General features: G+C 57.6%; 6 protein-coding genes across 6 annotated transcripts; 2 read left to right on the top strand and 4 right to left on the bottom strand.

Annotated features, from left to right (window-relative positions):
* Positions 1 to 137: 137 nt before the first annotated feature.
* Positions 138 to 3,606, bottom strand: BCV69DRAFT_297107 (hypothetical protein; the record flags this gene model as incomplete). The annotated part of the gene is made up of 2 exons (XM_025494080.1): positions 138 to 3,278; positions 3,376 to 3,606. The coding sequence occupies 2 exons, from the start codon at positions 3,604 to 3,606 to the stop codon at positions 138 to 140; spliced, it is 3,372 nt and encodes a 1,123-aa protein (XP_025350318.1).
* Positions 3,607 to 4,373: 767 nt separating this feature from the next.
* Positions 4,374 to 9,193, bottom strand: BCV69DRAFT_280772 (hypothetical protein). The gene is made up of 2 exons (XM_025491729.1): positions 9,026 to 9,193; positions 4,374 to 8,945 (listed from the first exon to the last, which is right to left on the bottom strand). The coding sequence occupies exons 1-2, from the start codon at positions 9,128 to 9,130 to the stop codon at positions 4,449 to 4,451; spliced, it is 4,602 nt and encodes a 1,533-aa protein (XP_025350319.1). The 5' UTR covers positions 9,131 to 9,193; the 3' UTR covers positions 4,374 to 4,448.
* Positions 9,194 to 9,417: 224 nt separating this feature from the next.
* BCV69DRAFT_297109 (hypothetical protein) lies at positions 9,418 to 10,960 on the top strand (the record flags this gene model as incomplete). Its single annotated transcript, XM_025494081.1, has 5 exons — positions 9,418 to 9,478; positions 9,562 to 9,760; positions 9,850 to 9,926; positions 10,006 to 10,757; positions 10,850 to 10,960. The coding sequence occupies 5 exons, from the start codon at positions 9,418 to 9,420 to the stop codon at positions 10,958 to 10,960; spliced, it is 1,200 nt and encodes a 399-aa protein (XP_025350320.1).
* BCV69DRAFT_310639 (putative SEC17-transport vesicle fusion protein) lies at positions 10,852 to 12,386 on the bottom strand. The gene is made up of 4 exons (XM_025494807.1): positions 12,050 to 12,386; positions 11,793 to 11,973; positions 11,533 to 11,707; positions 10,852 to 11,455 (listed from the first exon to the last, which is right to left on the bottom strand). Exons 1-4 carry the CDS (start codon positions 12,330 to 12,332, stop codon positions 11,219 to 11,221), a joined length of 876 nt encoding a protein of 291 aa, XP_025350321.1. The 5' UTR covers positions 12,333 to 12,386; the 3' UTR covers positions 10,852 to 11,218.
* Positions 12,387 to 12,665: 279 nt separating this feature from the next.
* BCV69DRAFT_280775 (putative ubiquitin-conjugating enzyme E2) lies at positions 12,666 to 13,792 on the top strand. Its single transcript, XM_025491730.1, has 5 exons — positions 12,666 to 12,727; positions 12,881 to 12,995; positions 13,079 to 13,210; positions 13,305 to 13,431; positions 13,518 to 13,792. Exons 1-5 carry the CDS (start codon positions 12,701 to 12,703, stop codon positions 13,561 to 13,563), a joined length of 447 nt encoding a protein of 148 aa, XP_025350322.1. The 5' UTR covers positions 12,666 to 12,700; the 3' UTR covers positions 13,564 to 13,792.
* A 115-nt stretch (positions 13,793 to 13,907) lies between these two features.
* On the bottom strand, positions 13,908 to 15,939 carry BCV69DRAFT_111016 (hypothetical protein). The gene is made up of 3 exons (XM_025489080.1): positions 14,780 to 15,939; positions 14,004 to 14,697; positions 13,908 to 13,927 (listed from the first exon to the last, which is right to left on the bottom strand). The coding sequence occupies exons 1-2, from the start codon at positions 15,511 to 15,513 to the stop codon at positions 14,148 to 14,150; spliced, it is 1,284 nt and encodes a 427-aa protein (XP_025350323.1). The 5' UTR covers positions 15,514 to 15,939; the 3' UTR covers positions 13,908 to 13,927; positions 14,004 to 14,147.

A 15,939-nucleotide genomic window follows, 5' to 3' on the forward strand; every position in this document is an offset into this window, starting at 1 on the left:
CTTCGAGTTGAGTATTGATGAGAACGAAGACGAAGACGAAGGGGAGTATGCGTTACAAAAAAAAGGGGGTCCCAGGCCAACCAAATGGCCAGCCGGCCGGTCTGCCAGCCGGTCTCTCTCCTCCTTCCATCTTGTCCTCAATCCAGCCTCTTCCACCCAGCATCACCTTCGCCATTACCGTCGCCATCCTCGTTCGGCTCGTCCCCCTCAGGCTCCTCACGCTCCGCCCGCTGCTGCAAGAAGCGATTCTTCCACCTCTGATCGATTCCCCCACCAGAGCCCGGAGCTCCTTCGAACCAGCTGGATCGCTTATTGACCTTGACGTCTCCAGCCGCGGCATCATGGTCACTACTGATCCCGCTGTTTCCTTGATCGCTAGTGTTTCTATGACCACCGGCACTGCGCACCGAGAAGCTCGCGGCTCGACCTAGGTTGACTCGATGCGCTCCGGCGGAGGCGCTACCGCTCCCACTCCGCGACAGGCCCGGGCTCGCACTCGAGGAGACCCTCGCCTCCATCTGCGAGGCTCTGCGAGCTACATAGCCGCTGGGCCGACGAGCAATGGGCGCGGTCGTGCTGGGTGGCATGCCTGTCGAGGCAGAACGGCGGGGAGGCGGAGGTGGAGTGATCCTAGACCGTTCGGGCGAGCCTTGACCGGGTGTCGGAGTAGGCGTATCGGAAGTGTCCGTCACTGCAGTGCTATGAGCAGCATTGCCTCCATCGTGATCTGCATGGTAGGTATCGTCGGGCATGGGCGCATCGTCCCAGCGCTCGGCCTCGTCTTCGTCCTCACCATCCTCACGCCAGGGACCATTGCTGCCCTTAGACTGGTGGAGCCGGATACTGTCCTGACTCTCGCCACCTCGCCCTTCCTCCTCTTCGGGGTCCTCGCGCAACAGACTCTCCTCGCCACGGCGATTGATCCAGCCTTTCCTCTCCGCTAGCCTGATCGCGTCCCTCTTCAGCTCATCAATCGGACGAGAGCCATTGGGCGGGCCATCCTGCAGCTTGAGGAAATCGGAAACCTTCTCCTTGAGAGAGAAGCTGCCGCCATTAGGCCCTGCACGTGACTTGGTGTTGCTCGAATTAGACACTCTCCGCTCCACGCTCTGAGCTAGCTCTTGCACACTCGTGGGGTTGGTCGAGTTGAGGCTCGTCTCGCCGCTGTCCTCATCTCCTCTGTGACTGGCAGCCGCAGCTCCAGAGCTCCTGTCTGAGATGCTCAGTGCACTCGAGCCGCGATGCAGAGCTGGACGTCTTGTCTCCTCCCCAGCGCGGAGACCTACATCTGCCTTCGCAGAGGGGGGCATGAGACGCAGTCCACCCTGACTTGTCCGGCCAAAGCCAGCATAAGTACCCGAATTGAACGTCGCAGGGAAGGACTCGAGGCGCTTTCGAGAGTTGGCTCCGTGCGAGGGAGGTGGCGGCGGCGGTCCCTTGCCATGAAGAGTCTTCGATCTACCAAGCGGTCGGTTCAACTCGGGAGAGCGGGAGCGAGCGCTGCCGCCATGCTCGCCGTCTCGCTCCGCCTCCCTCTGCCTTTCCTTCAGCCTCTCCCTCTCCAAGTGGTGCTGATGTTGTCTCAGCAGAGGCTGTAGTCTCAACTTTTCGGCTTCTGCCTGTGAGGAGCGATGCAGGAAGGGATTGTGAGGACGATCAATGCTTGCGGCTCGGCTAGCTTGCTCGCTGAGCTCAGTAGGGAAGACGTCGAATTCCTCGTCCAGAACGGTAGGCTCATGTCTGCTCCGCTCAAAGTTGAGTATAAAGTCCTTTCGCTGTTGCTCCTCTGACGGGTGTTGAGAATGCCGCCCATGCTCTGGTGGCGGAGAGAGAGGTCTGCCTTCAGCAAGAGCTGACCGTTGTAGCTCCTCTTGCTCCCTCAGCCAAGATGGCAGTGTCGGCGGCTTCGTCCGTGAGAACCCACCACCATCCGCATACTGTGCTTTCGGGGCCGCAACGCTCGCTTGGTGAAGAGAGCCGTCCCCGCCGCTTGCGCTCTCACTTCCTCGTCCCTTCAGATGATGCCGCGAGTGACTCGGCCGAGAGGGCTTGGGCGCTGCGATGACCGTTGCAGTGTGGCTAGCAGCCCTCTGTGGTCCCTCGTTGCCATCATCGCTGCCTGCCCTGCGCAGCCCGATCAGCCCACTTGTAGCCTCCGACACAGATCTCTTCGTCTCATGCAGGGAGACTTTCCGCTTCGCATGGTGAGTCGGGGGCGGCGGTAGCTCCGCCACCACATTCGGCGGGGCACTCTCTCCAGTCAGTAGCCTGGCCTCTGGCTTTGACCGCGACGTAGACGATTGCAAGACGGTGAAGGTCTTCGGGGGAAGGGCGCCTTTCTGCTGCCGCACTTGCTTGCTGGCCTGCAGACCTGCCTGAATCAATGGCGAGATGTGAGCACGCGGCGGTAGAGGCGGCGGAGGCTTCTCGGTATCCGCAGGCCTCGGAGGCAGGGCAGGGAAGGTTCCATCGTCTATGCTCTTTACGCTGCGAGCTGACAAGCCCGAAGCGCCCCCAACGTGTGTTGGCGCGCCATGCACGGAAGGATCTGCAGCAGATGTGACGGGGTTCGGTTGGCCTGCTGTAGCAACGATCGGCGTCGGACGAACGACTTTAGGCTTCACCGGCTTGACGAGGATTGGTGCAGGGTCAAAGCCTGCCAGAGGATCTGCACTGCCAGGAGTTGCTAATGAAGTGGAGCGATGATGCCGCTCTTTGAATGGATTGACAGGACCCACTGACCGCGAAGGCTTCGATGCCTCTGGAGGGACGGGAGGGGGCAGCATGGACGATGACACTGCCCTCTGCACAGGTTCATTCGGTGTACCTGCTGCAGTACTGGGCACGGCGGGTACGAGAGGAAGTGGTAATTGTGAGGACGAGGGGCTGGCGAATGCTGATAGGGCCGGCGGGGGGACCTTGCTACTGGGAGTCGAAACGGATGGCTGCTGTGGCTGAGAAGTGAGAGCAGCAGGCGTACGACTACCCGAACCACTGCCAACCTTGTTGTTCGATGGGCTCAGAAGGTCTTTCGAAGAGCCAATGGACTTCCGTAGCTCATGCGGCCGTCGGGGTGTGTCTGCAGCTGCTGTATCGGCTGTGTTCGCTAGAGGGAAAGTGGTACCTGCAGGCAGTCCTGTGGCTGGAGGCGCTGTCTGGGTGAAGATCAGCGACCGGGCTGGACTTCTGCCTTGTTGGATCCAAGCGGTAATGCGCAGAAGAGCAAAGAAGTGCCCAGGTTCAAGGCCTAGTGGATACCTCTCGAAGAGAGACAGCATCTGCGTGACGTTGCATTTGGGTCAGCACATGGGACGCCCTGCGCCGCGACTACAACGACTCTTTCTATCCGCCAATGTACATTGGACTGCAACTCACCTTTACTTCGTCCACCCTCCCTACGGCGCACTCTTTTCTCAACCATGCCAGCGCGTCCTGCTCATCCAACAGTCCCTCGACGCCGCTGGGGCTCTTTGCTATCTTGGTCAGCCAGCTGGTGTACTGTGGGTACTCCAAGGGTGAAAGGCCCGACACGTCGACTTTGGGCGGACGTGCATCATCGCTCGAGGAAGAGGGTGGTGCGGCAGCTGTGGATGCAGAAGCTGACATCGCACTGGATATGGCCGCGGGGCACAGAGGGGATGAAGGGCTTTGATAGCCCGGCAAGGTGTCGTGCGCCTCTCTCCCCGGTCGTTTGACTTTCGGAGAGCGTGACCAAGGATGCGACCAAAGGGAAAGGCTGATGCGCGGGCTTGTTCGCTCACTTCGACGTATGCTCTGAAACGAGGTGAAGCGGTATATGCGTGTAGGCTGGTCGAAGTCAAGCAAGCCGGAAAAGGGACGTACGAGCTGCTTCGCGAGCGCCGCGCCAGATGTTGCGATTGCGAAGCTTAAGAGGCGAGTGCGTGATGCAGAGGTGACGGCGCGAGGATCGCCAGAGGATATGCGGTAGAGATAGTAAGATGGGACGTCGCCGCCGAAAAGGATACGATATGCTGACGGGGCCGCAGGGGAAGAATTAGGTATGGTCTGACGGTTGCCTGCCTGGGTGAGGGCGATCCGAGGCGGTAGAGGATGGAAGGGGCTGGCTTGCGGGCGATGCGATGCGATGCGAGGGAGGATGGTGGAGAAGTGAGGGAGCAAGCAGCGAGTCGAGGGGGGCGCGTGCCCTGCCTGCCTGACCCTGGACGGAGCGGGTGCTCAGTGCCGGGCGGGCGGGCGGGCAGGCCAGGGCGTCTGTCTGTCTCTGCTTGGCTGCGCGTCCACACAACTCAAAACGTCACGCCGCCTGACGCCCCACGCCACGACGCCTGGCGCCCAGAGCCGCCCTTCCGCCCTGCGCCTGTCACACCACTTCCGAAAAGTGAGATCCGGTACAACGGAAAAAGCAACTTCTGATTCGTGCCGGACAAGTTCCGCATCATAGTGCACATAGACCGCCAACACCTTCGCTACGAAGCTACCATCTCAGCCGACGCCAATGTGATATCCACACCCCTAGGGAAGAAGTCCCACTTGCCCTCCTTGGCCGGAGTCCGCATGCTGCGCGTCACTGCCCAGATCGTGCCAGCTCCATCACACCCCTTTGACGCCCTGCCGACGGTCACTGCAGCGCTCCTGAGCTCGTCGTGCTGTCGGGCATCCAAGCTTGCTAGGTATAGAGGAAAAGTCACCAGCTGCCACAGGATCTCGTCTGGGAAGCGTGGCCCTTGCGACAGTATCAGCGGAGCCAAGGCTCGCAGTGAGGTAAGGAGCAGCTTATACAGCGGCGTGGATGGATCGAACCGCTTGTGGGTTTCGGTCGCGCGGACCACACCCCGCTGTTGCTCGACTGCAGCCATATGCACTTTCTCGCCGCTCTTCAGGAGCCTTGTGGTCTTGGGTCCTGCTGCACCTCCCCTCGCAGCAGTGCCCCCGCCTTCCTCGGCCTCCTCTTCCGCTTCAAGGAGGAGACGAATTCTCGGCCAAGCGTCCTTCGTGATCCGGTCGCTCATGAACTCGGGTATATGGATCGCGAATGTCTCCAGCAGGTTCAAAGCCTCCAGATGCACGAAGGTTTCATGCTCCGTCGCCGTCTGTCTGCCTTTGCCTTTGCGTGACGAGGGAAGAGGGCGTGTGAGGTCCCACCCCAAACGAGCGACAATGAGCGGCCAAGCTCGATTGATCAGAGGCAGAAGTTCGTCCTCCTTGCGCGTCCACTTCTTGTTGCCCCCTGACCCCGCTGTCGGTCCTTCTACCGGAGCAAGTAGTTGCGTCCCTGCGCCGAGCAGTCTCAATACCCTCGCTCGGACAACGGGCGAGGAATGGGACAGGAACGGCATAGACTTGGACAGGATGGCCACCAGGAGCTTCTGCGAGCGTGAAGAGGACGTCGGAGGAGCGACTGCTGTCGAGGTTGCATCATTGTGCTTGGATGGCACCTCTGATTCGACAGCGTCGAAAGCAGAGGGCAGATCAAGGGGCGGCTGTAGGTGCTCCTTCTTCCTTCGCTTCACCAGCCACTCTGTCAGGTCGTCTAACGAGCTGTCAGCGGCTTTTTTGAGACCCTTCCTAGTGCTTGCATTCAGCTCAGGAGCCAGAGTAGACGGTATTGAGGCCTCAGTTGTCTCGCCACTCATGACCTCAAGCAGACGATCTAGGACTCCGAGCAGAGCATCACAGACGTCATCGTATCCATGAAAGCGGTCCAGAGCATCGAGGACCTCATCGATCGAGTCCTCAATCAGGTGTAGCGAAGACGGTCCAAGCAAGCGCATGACCTCCGTCAGTACAAGCGGAGGTGTCCTTGCCGACAGGAGCGGTGCCGGCTGCAAAGAAGATGCGGAGACAACCGACAGCGTCGACTGCTCTCCTGCAGCGATGTGTCTCTGCGCTCGGTCTCTTTGGATCGTCATTGCCTCCAGCTCCTTGCCCAAACCGGACACGAGACGCCAAGAAGCTTCCCCGAGGACGTAGTCGACGTTCTCCCTTACGCAGCTTAGCAAGTCTGCGTACCCAGTCGCAAAGGAGATCGCCTCGAGTGATCTGCTAGCTGCTCGTGAGATGACTTGTGAGGGATGAGTGAGTGCGGAGATCATCGGATAGAGAGTGGGTAATAGGTGACGCTGGTAGGAAGGCCCCAAGAGCAAAGCGGCTAGCGCTAGCATCTCTAGCTGCATAGACCTTTGAACCTCGATATGCTTCGCGATCAATATCTGGCGAGCTTCGGGCGTCGAGGCTCTTGTAGCCGAGACAGCGGCGCTCGCATTGTCGCTGAGAGTCGCAGCTGAGACAAAAGACAAGTTCAGAGCAGGACCAAAGTTGGTAGGTCTGGAAGGTAGGTCTTCTTGATGCGCCATGGCCGGGAGGCCTCTCATCTGCTCAGCAACGGCTTCTTCCCCTGTCTCACCCGCCTTCAGTAATTCTTGTCGCGCTTCTTGAGTCTTCTCTGCCTGGCCGCCGGCAGGCTGTAACGAGACTACTTCCATGAGTGCTTGCGACTCCTCCTGCCAGCATTCCATTACATCCTGCACAAGATCCTCCGCAAAGCGATGAGCTTCCTTTCTGCTTCTCTTGCCTGCTCTGCCTGCTTTAAGACTGAGCTTCGAATCTTCGAGGACGGTCGCCAGGCCCCTTGTCATTTCTCTGACCACAAGTAAAGCAGAAGAGGTTTGCGACAGCGCCTCCAATGCAGTCTCGCCACCTTGACGTGGCCGTTGAGCGGCGAACAGACGTCTGTACTGCCTTGCGTGCTCCATGAAGTACGCAATCAGATCAGTCGCAGCCTTTTTCTCTCGCGCTCTCTTCCTGAATTCACTCTTGGCGGGTTCATTGCTGTCTTTATATGTCTCTTGCGCTTGTGCCAATATCAGCATTGCGCAGACCCGACCCCACTGGCGCAGCATGCCAGCTACTGCTCTGCCTTCCTCTATACTCAGACTGAGCAGAGGTGAGGAGGGCAGATCGAGTAGCGACAATGCTGGGCGATCGTCTGTCAATGCATTAGAGTTGACTGCGACTTGCAGACTCTGAATCAGCTTTGCGCCCCATCTTTCCGTCTCTTTGCGCGATTGAAGGGAAGCGGCGATGCTTGACAGGAGTGTGTGCCTGCTATAATTGCCTTGCTCTGCATCTTGGGTAGCAAGCTGCAGAATGCTGCTCATTCGCTCGCAAAGGTGGGCGGCTCTGGCTCCGCGCTGCGAGACCAACGCTGATGGCAGCTCTCTGAGGCATTGCATGCTCTCTTGCGCAGCTAAGAGGGCGTAGCTCTCTGTCTTGGCTGCACCTGCATCATCGAAGAGTTGCCGTAAATGCTCGCGAGCCAAATAGGTCGTCTTCATCGATGACCGAGACTCAGAGGCAAGATCAAAAAGCCATCGCAACAGCAGCGAGCTGAGTGAGACGTCTTCATCCTCGCTGCTTTGTGTGCCGTCCGATGTTTCTTTCTCGTACCAAAGTGTAGCCTCTCGACAATCTCTTAACAGCGTCGCTGCCAGCTCAACGACCGCTTGTTGCGCGAGAGGATGAGCGTGAGCAGTGATGCTATCATCCTCTTCACTGAAGATTGGGACCTTCTTTTGACCGACAATTGGCGCGGTACTAGAACCCCGACCGTCGAGAGACAGCATAGCAAGTCTGAAATTCTGTACTGTCATCTTGAGAGTATTGTAGGCGCTAGAGGCTTCAGTGGCTTTAGTGCCACCCGCCGATGCGGCTTGAGGATCATCCTGGAGCTGAGCGTCTTGAAGATCTACAGCGTTCATGACCTCTTCCAGCGTTGTTGCTGCTCGGACCTCTGCAAAAGGCTTTTCCTTTGCTGCCTGCATTCGTAGCTTAGCCGTGTTGCCATCGCTGAGCGCCGGACCCACCACTTCCTTGAGAAGCATGATGCCTCTAGCAACCAGTGGGCCAGATACGTGCTTTGGTGAGCTCCGCTTAGATGTTGAGGCCTGAGGCGTGCTCGTCAGGAGTCTGACGACCTTGCTGACTACGCCCGGCATAATGGGTGTCAGCTTCTCCCCTATCCGAGGAGCTGGTGTAGTGGCGGGGAGCCAAGTGGTTGCAATGACTCGCGCGACTTCTGTGGCAGTCGAACGCAGCTCGAGAGTTGATGAATCGGGTACAGCGCTGACGGCCAGATCCAGAGCGGCAGTGAGAGCATGGAGGAGGGGTGACTTGAACCCGGGGCTTTCCGCCAATTTGAGATGTCCGACAGTCGGATAGATGACACGAGTTGAATTCTCGTCAGACGCAGCAGAAGTAGCAAGTGTGGGCTTCTCGCGCTTGGGCTGCTCAAAGTCAAACCGGTCTGCATCGTCCAGGGAGGGCAGATCCGACTCGCCGTCCCACTCCCATTCCTTTGCGGCTGATGAAGGCTGAATCGGTCGGACAGCTGCCATGTTGACTTTGCGTGGGCAGAGTAGAGCGTGTAATAGTCTCACGATCTCTAGAGAAGTTTCGGGGCTATTGGCTGCCGTAGGAGCCCGCTCCTTTTGGGCGGCTTGTCCCGGAGAAGGCTTGGCTGGCGGTGGCCCGGTGAGAGCGATGGCTGCCAGAATCAGAAGCTGCCGCCAGGTCTGTCCATCCTCTTCCGACTTTCCACTGGGGTCAGCAGACTTGCCACTGACCTCGCCAATGGCCAACCACTGCTTCCACCAGTGGCCCACGAGGAGGTGAAGGCATGCAAAAGCCTCCTGTCTTGTCCTGTCAGGCAATTCAGAGGGTCCTCTGGGGCTCGCCTGGAAGAGTTGAGAAATAGGAAAGAATGCATAGTGCAAGACTGACCGCCCTATCACTGCCTGGTTCGAATCAGGCGTGATTGCGCAGCCGTCAAGAGGAGACGGCAGGGGAGCTACCTTGGACGCCTGGGCAAGATACGACCTCAGGGTAGCCAAATGATTCGGGAGCTCTGGCGAAGTGTGCGTTCCGGGCCGACTGAGAGTGAGGATACTCACGCATACTGGCTTGATCTGTAGTGGATGAAAGGCGAAAGGCGCTCAGTACGGGGGCGCTATGCCTTAGCAGGGTGGCCTGGCTGGCTGCTGCTCACCTTCAGGAAGAGGATGCGGTCAGTGGATCCGCCGGGTCCAGAGAAGGGACCGCTGTGACTGCCATTGCTGGTAGTCGAGGCTCTCAGCGGCAGATCTGTCACCATGAAAGGGGGCGATGTGGGCGTATCAAGCTCCTGCCGTTGCTCAGCTTGTATTGCAAGGGCGGTACTGGTGCAACCGGAGCGGAGCATTTCCATTTCTCGTTCGTCCTTCGGAAAGGGCGCCGCCGCGTGGAGTCGAGTCGAGCAGCCGACGTCCGCCGCTCGGCCGAGAGGTGGAAGTCAATCTGTCGCATGGCACGGAGGTTCACCCCGCGTTCCTTTCCGTGTGTGGCCCTTCTGAGGCCATTCTATACACAAGACTCCTCGACATTCCACTCTTACCGATCCTGATGAGCTCGAGGGGAGGCAGAAAAGAGAGGCCCAGTCAGGGCGGTGCAGGTGGCTCAGAAGGTATGCTAAGTTCACGCGATCTTTCACTGTGTTCACCAACGACCGCTGACCGTGTCTTGCTACACGTCCATACTGACCCACAGAGATTCAGCTATGGCATCAAGTCCGCTCCCAGCTGCGCATACTCGAGAAGGCGCGCATACAGGCCAAGTCCCTGGAGGACGACATCGAGGAGACCAAAGTGGAGCTCGAGAGCATCGCAGATGAGCACATTGAAGCCAAGCGGCAGGCCCTGAAGAGTGCTCTCGCTACCCTCCTGGCCAAGACAGTGGAGGAGCAGCAGTGGGTAGACCTGACCGAGAGAGAGTCTGCTGGCAGTCATGAAGGCACACTGACGCCCCATCCATTCACCTCGCTTTCTTCGCGGATAGAGCGGCTGACAAGGCTCTCGAAAGCCTTGGCATCTTAGCAGCGCTTCGTACAGCAACCTCGGACGAAAGCAGTAATGGTGAGACAGTGCTAGTGCTAGTCTTTGACCTCGAGCAGGCCAGCATACTCATTCACTCCGCCTTCATCCACACTAACAGACCTCACGAAGAGGAAAAGGCGGAGAGTGGGCAGCTCGCCGGGGCCCACGCCTTCGCCCGCCCCGCGAGCCAGCTCGCCCACGAACCGCGGCAATGCCGCTGACGCCAAGGAGCGTACGCTCACACCCGAGCCGGTGTCTGCCACGACGGCGACAAGACCAATTGCCAAGCGCAACAACAGCAGCACAAATACGTCTGCTGCCGCCGTAAAGCTCGAAAAGCCTCCCACGGCGCGCAGAAACACCACTTCATCGAGGGACAAAGAGGCAGCAACTGCTAGCAACTCCTTTGAGAAGATGGACCCAGCGAGAGCAAGAAGAGAAGCTCTCGCTCACCAGCTCCCACTGGCCAAAGGTCGTCGCGTTGCCTTTCGCCAGCCGAGCAAGAACAAGAGCGGCACAGTCACTCCTTCTGCAAACCAGAGCTCCTTTGGCGGCAGCGGCAGTGGTGGTAGTGGGCAGACGATTACGGGCGACGAAGAGGGCGAGACGTGGATCATGGCGGTCATCACCGAATGCATCAATAACGACCGCAACCGTTATGTGGTGCAGGACGTAGAGGACCCATCGACGCCCACGTTCAACACTACACTCAAAGCCATCGTGCCTCTGCCAGAACCGCCGGGAACGTTACCTGAGAAGGACTACCCGCCAGGAGCCCAAGTCATGGCCCTGTACCCCGACACGAGCTGCTTCTATCGGGCAATCGTCAAGGGCGGCGGGCCGAAAATGGACTCGCTGTCGAAGAAGCAGGTGCGTACGGAGCGGGGTAAAAGGCGTCCGCCTGCCAAGATTCCGATACTGACCTTCCTTTTTCTCTCCTTCTATTACGGCTCCCGGCGCAGAGAGAGAAGCGGCACGCCGAGCTGCTCAATGCGAACTACCAGCTTGAGTTCGACGACGATGGAGGCGATATCAAAAACATTCCAGCCTACCTCGTAGTGGAGCGACCATAGTGGAAGTCTTGCGCGAAGCTCTTTCCTTGTGCGATCCCAATCTGTAATCTGATACCAGCGTCCTACGTGCATCCTGCATTTCAGTCTTGTCTCGACTCGTGAGTATCGATATGATGCCTGCCCGAAGTGCCCGTCACAGTACTACACACAGTCAACCCTCGCATAGCATCAAGAGGAAGTGTAATCTAGCAGCGACCTGAAGCTATCGTAAACAGTTTCTTCCTCGTCATCTTGGCTCATTCGTGGCTCGCTTGTTTCTCAACTCAAATCCGGCTCCTCCATGACTCCCTTCCTGACATTCCTCAGCAGAGACGCTTGCCATCCCACTATCTTCTTTGTCCTGTCGTAGTCCTGGACGCGCTCATCCAGTCCATTGACGTCTCCAGCTTCGCAGGCCTCAAGGAGGGAGTGAAGGAAGCGACCTTCCATTGTAGTAGGGAAGGAGGGGTCGGAGGTGGCGTAGAAGCCCATGGCGTTGCCGCAGGCGACGTAGTCCTGTTGGAGAGCAGACAACGATACGGAGTCAGCTAGCTGGTAAGTCGGGCCGCCTGCGCCATTTGGGGGCAACTCACTGGGATGGCCAGATAACACATGCCGGCATTGAGATAGTAGTCCTTGACGCTGTATCGTGTCAGATTGCTATCCAAGCTCATCTGAGCCACTTGCTCCCACCGTTCAATGGCCCTCTTGTAGTCTGCAACGTCCGTCGCGAGCTGAGCTGCTTCCCTGTAGCAGCCTGATGCAGTGCTGTGAGATTGGCAAACAAGAAGCAGTACTTAATTAAAGGCTCCATCCGACTGAGTTCGACGAAATCTCATTTTCTAGAACTCACGCTGCTGCTCCCTCCTGGATATACCACTCGGCCGCCTGCTCATAGCTAGCGAGAGCCTTTTGTGGGTCATGGGCTTCACTCTTGTACAGCTCAGCAATGCTTTTTTCCCGATCGGCAGCTTGTCTGAAGCGACCTCGATCGATGAGGATCTGGCGACAGCGGGTGAGGGCAGTGACGGCCACTGCAGGAGTGGAAGGAGAGAAGCTTGAGTCAGTCGGCTAGCTCTTTGCCTCCCCATCGGTGGCGTATCCACTCACGCTCTGGCCTGGTCATTTTGAAAGACTTGCTAGCCTCAAAGAAGGTATTCGCAGCATAGTCTACCTCTCCAGCCTTGACCTCCGTCTCAGCTGCCTTCATGAATGCATGGCCAGCTTCATCAAATCTGTTGGCAGCACGGAACTTGTTGGCAGCAGCCTTGTAGAGCTCGGCTGCCTCTTCGAGTCGGGTGGAGCTGCTGGAGCCGAAGGAGAAGAAGCCCCCGGTGGAGGCGGCTCGCTTCTCGGCGGTCTTGAGGAGTTCTTCTGGTGAGGATGATGCCATGATTGGAGGGGAAGAGATGCAAGGAGCCGAATGTCAAGGTGTACGGTATCCAGGTGATGATGTCCGGCAAGCCAATTGCAGCGTTACCGTCGGCAGTGATGGTGGTTGGTGATGTTTGCGATCTAATCGTCGTGGCGCTGCTTCGCACGGACTGGGATGCCATGGCTGTGCGCGTGTCGAGGACGGAACGGAACCACTCGGCTCCCATGCACCTCCCTCCGTGCCAGGCCAGGCCAGGCCCCCGGCGGCCAGATGGAGTGACCGATATCCAGTTCCGAGCCGAATCACATTCCTACGTCCTTCCCTTCTCGACGTACGTCTGCCCACTGCTTGCCTCATCTACGCTCACAGTCAGTACTACAGATACCATGTCGCTGCCAAAGCGAATCATCAAGGTCAGTCATGCCGTGCAGAGGTGGTCTCCCCTTTCTTCTCAAAGAGGAGGAGCCTGCAGCGCCTCAGGTGGAGTATCAAGGTTGAGTCGCAGGGCAGACAGCTGATCTAGCTTCGATCTTCTCTACTCCTTCGCTGCTGCGTCTGTCCATCAGGAGACGGAAAGATTGGTCGCAGACCCGGCTCCGGGCATCGATGCTACCCCGCACGAGGACAATCTGAGGTACTTCGACGTGGTCATGGCCGGACCAGGAGGAAGCCCCTTCGAAGGTGAGATCATGCCTCCATAGCTCATCCAAGTCGAGAGCTGTAAAAGCTGAAAGATAATTCTTCTTCACTACTACTCTCTCCAGGCGGTAGATTCAAGCTGGAGCTGTTCCTGCCCGAGGAGTACCCAATGGCACCTCCCAAGGTGCGCTTCCTGACCAAGATCTACCACCCTAACATCGATAAGCTGGGCAGAATCTGCCTCGACATTCTCAAAGGTCAGTCACGATCTTTCCACTTTTCCTTGACTTGAAAGTGCGAAGCGTGTATGCTGATCAGCCTGCCTCGCCGCTCTCTGCCCGACCACTGCAGACAAGTGGTCCCCAGCTCTGCAAATCCGCACTGTGCTCCTCTCGATACAGGCACTCCTTTCTGCGCCCAACCCAGACGACCCGCTGGACAACGGAGTAGCAGAGCACTGGAAGCGTGATGAGAAGGGGTGAGTCATCACAGGGCGTAGCAGCTGCACTAGACAAGAGCAGGATTGCTGATGTGCATGCTTCTTCCGTCCTTCCCTCCTGTCAGAGCAATCCAAGTCAGCCGCGAGTGGACACAACAGTATGCAAAGTAGGTCATCTATGTCTCTGACAAGTCGGTCAATGAAGGCTCAGCAGAGTGCCTTGGATTTTGTCAGGGCAGGGCAAATTTGGGAAAGCAAGAGAGAGATATGGCTAATGAGAAGTCGATGCTGCAGTACGGGGAGCGTAGTCTCTTCGTTTGACCTGTGCTGTCATTACAAGACCCCGATTTGATGTACCAATAGACGCCCCATTTCCAATCGCCTGTGCGTCTGAGCAGTGACTTCGTCTGGCAGATTCGCTCCTTTCCGGCTGCAGACCAGCTTCGTATACATTCAGAATCGTGCCCTTCTCTTTGGCAGTGGCTGAACAAAGTGAGGAGGGCGAGGCTTGGTGATGTTGGGAGATGCTGTGCATCTGTGAAGGTGCGGGAAGGCGGGAGATGCAAGCGGGTCAAAGGCATACGCTGTCATGTGAAGACAAGGGGGCCCACCCTTGACATGATCTTCGGATGTATGCTATGCTAGGAGAGGTGGCAGAGAAGCAATCGTAGTTGTGCTCTGCTAGCTTAAATCTTCGTCGGCGACTGTCATGTAGCAGAAATTGATTTGCTCGATTCGAGGAAGTATCCTGGGCTTCAGAGACTTATCTGTCCTTGCTGCAGTGCACCAGTTCTTTCTGTGTTGTTGTGAACAGGTTCAGAAGGAAGGAGTGTCTCCAGTTCTTCATCCACGGGCCAGATAGGCGGTGGTAGCGAGTCGATATCGCCGATTGCCTTCTTGCGCTTTTTCGCATTTCTCTTCTTCTTGGGACCTTGCCTCGAGCGAACGTGGCGCTGGTCAGTCTCGTACAAGTCAGCGTGTCTCTTTCGACCGCCGGTAGCCGGAAGCTGCGAACCTGCGAATGGGGGAGGTGATGGACCTTGAGCCTTACGAGGCCTCAGCACTCTTCCAGCCCCTCGTTGGAAACGTTGCGGCACGAATGCCATTGGCAATTCGTCGTCGGTGCTCGTGACAGGAGAGTTTGAAGGCCCGTATGCAGTGTCTTGACAGTCCAGACAACATCGGCATATGTCCACTTCGTCCTCTTTGCTCTCAGAAATGGCAGCGGAGGGATCTTGGAGCATCAGTGGAGCAGCATCGTACGGCTCTTTTTGCGTCGCGAAGCGCAACACGGGGCTGACATGGCTGTCAAGAAGGTGCAAGAGGGAGAAGCCAGCCCTGTGAGCGTCCGGGCGATGCACGCGACAGCGGCGCTAAACTTGCTCACCTTTCTGACTCGCCATCGTGGGGTATCATCACCTGTTCAGGGCTCAGCAACGGAGTTGGGAAAGCTTCAAGATCGATTAGATGCTCGTTGCTTTCAGTCCCTGTCATCGTTCCTGTTGACTGTTCCAGAGCGCTTGCAGCTGCCGAGACCAGAGATAGCATCGTCAAAGCTGCATCGGGCGAGCAAGAGCAAGGAGGTCCGAGGTACTCCAGGCCTGAGCTGTTGCTGTCCGAGAGCCACTTGTTAGGTTGGATCCATGTACAAGTATCGGTAAGGTGGTCGTAGCATTGCATTTCGGACGTCAGCTCTGGCTGACTCAAATATTGCGGTAGGCAACAGGCGGCTGTGATCTCTTGAGTGCAGTCAACTTTGAACGGATCATGGGTGGACATCAAGTCGGGTGACGTCCATCGAGTAGAGCAAGAGAGAGTAGTTTCGAAAGGCCAATCGAAGGCGTACGCGTCAGAAAGGTGATCGCCAGTCGGGCTGGGCTCAGATAGATGGGTATATCCTTGCTGTTGGTAGTACCACTTGCTATCGATCGGATGATCAGCAGTGCAGTCCAGAGGCTGGCTGCTACATAAGCCTTTGAAGGGACACGGATGGGGGAAATAAGTGCTTTGAGCCAGCTCTGCACGTGAAGGACATTGCAGTGAGCCTTCGTCCTCCGTATGGGACAGTCGAAGCTCTGGGTGCAGCGTTGGAGAAAATGCTTTGGTCAGCGTTGTCATCATCGCCAGCTTCAGGAGGTTGAATAGGGAGAGCCATGGTCTGATGGGAAGGAAGCGACAGTCGACGAAGAGAGGAATAGACGCACTCCGGACGTCCGATGGTCGCGCCGCTGCAGCTACGGCAGCGACGTCCGTTCGATCGTGAAGCACGAGGCTCCGTCACACCCCATTGCGGCCACGTTCTCCGTTGTCCCGTTTCCAGATCATACTTTCCTATTCTCCCATGGTGGCCAATCAATGCCCGCATCGCCGCAAAGCCCGTCCCTAGTGTGAGCCAGGAGCAAAGAGCAACGGAGCAACGTACACTACCCTCACATCCACATCTGCCTGAGCCTTCCAGGTCGCTTTCTCCAAACCCCGCTCCGCTGCGCTCCGACTCGAACCGACGCCGATTTTGCCGTAGCCGATTCGCTTCGTCAGGGGGTCCAC

This window comes from Pseudomicrostroma glucosiphilum (assembly GCF_003144135.1).
Source record: "Pseudomicrostroma glucosiphilum strain MCA 4718 unplaced genomic scaffold BCV69scaffold_2, whole genome shotgun sequence".
NCBI classification, from domain to species: Eukaryota; Fungi; Basidiomycota; class Exobasidiomycetes; order Microstromatales; family Microstromataceae; genus Microstroma; species Microstroma glucosiphilum.

Bases quoted from the DNA above. Each gene is read 5' to 3' on its own strand.
- BCV69DRAFT_280772 (XM_025491729.1), bottom strand. From the start codon at position 9,130: ATGGTGACAGATCTGCCGCTGAGAGCCTCGACTACCAGCAATGGCAGT. The intron at 8,946-9,025 runs GTGAGCAGCAGC...CATCCACTACAG, and splicing joins ACCGCATCCTCTTCCTGAAG to ATCAAGCCAGTATGCGTGAG.
- BCV69DRAFT_310639 (XM_025494807.1), bottom strand. From the start codon at position 12,332: ATGGCATCATCCTCACCAGAAGAACTCCTCAAGACCGCCGAGAAGCGA. The intron at 11,974-12,049 runs GTGAGTGGATAC...CCACTCCTGCAG, and splicing joins CAAAATGACCAGGCCAGAGC to TGGCCGTCACTGCCCTCACC. The intron at 11,708-11,792 runs GTGAGTTCTAGA...CCAATCTCACAG, and splicing joins ATCCAGGAGGGAGCAGCAGC to CACTGCATCAGGCTGCTACA.
- BCV69DRAFT_280775 (XM_025491730.1), top strand. From the start codon at position 12,701: ATGTCGCTGCCAAAGCGAATCATCAAG. The intron at 12,728-12,880 runs GTCAGTCATGCC...TCTGTCCATCAG, and splicing joins TGCCAAAGCGAATCATCAAG to GAGACGGAAAGATTGGTCGC. The intron at 13,211-13,304 runs GTCAGTCACGAT...CGACCACTGCAG, and splicing joins CTGCCTCGACATTCTCAAAG to ACAAGTGGTCCCCAGCTCTG.
- BCV69DRAFT_111016 (XM_025489080.1), bottom strand. From the start codon at position 15,513: ATGATGACAACGCTGACCAAAGCATTTTCTCCAACGCTGCACCCAGAG. The intron at 14,698-14,779 runs GTGAGCAAGTTT...CCTTCTTGACAG, and splicing joins CACGATGGCGAGTCAGAAAG to CCATGTCAGCCCCGTGTTGC.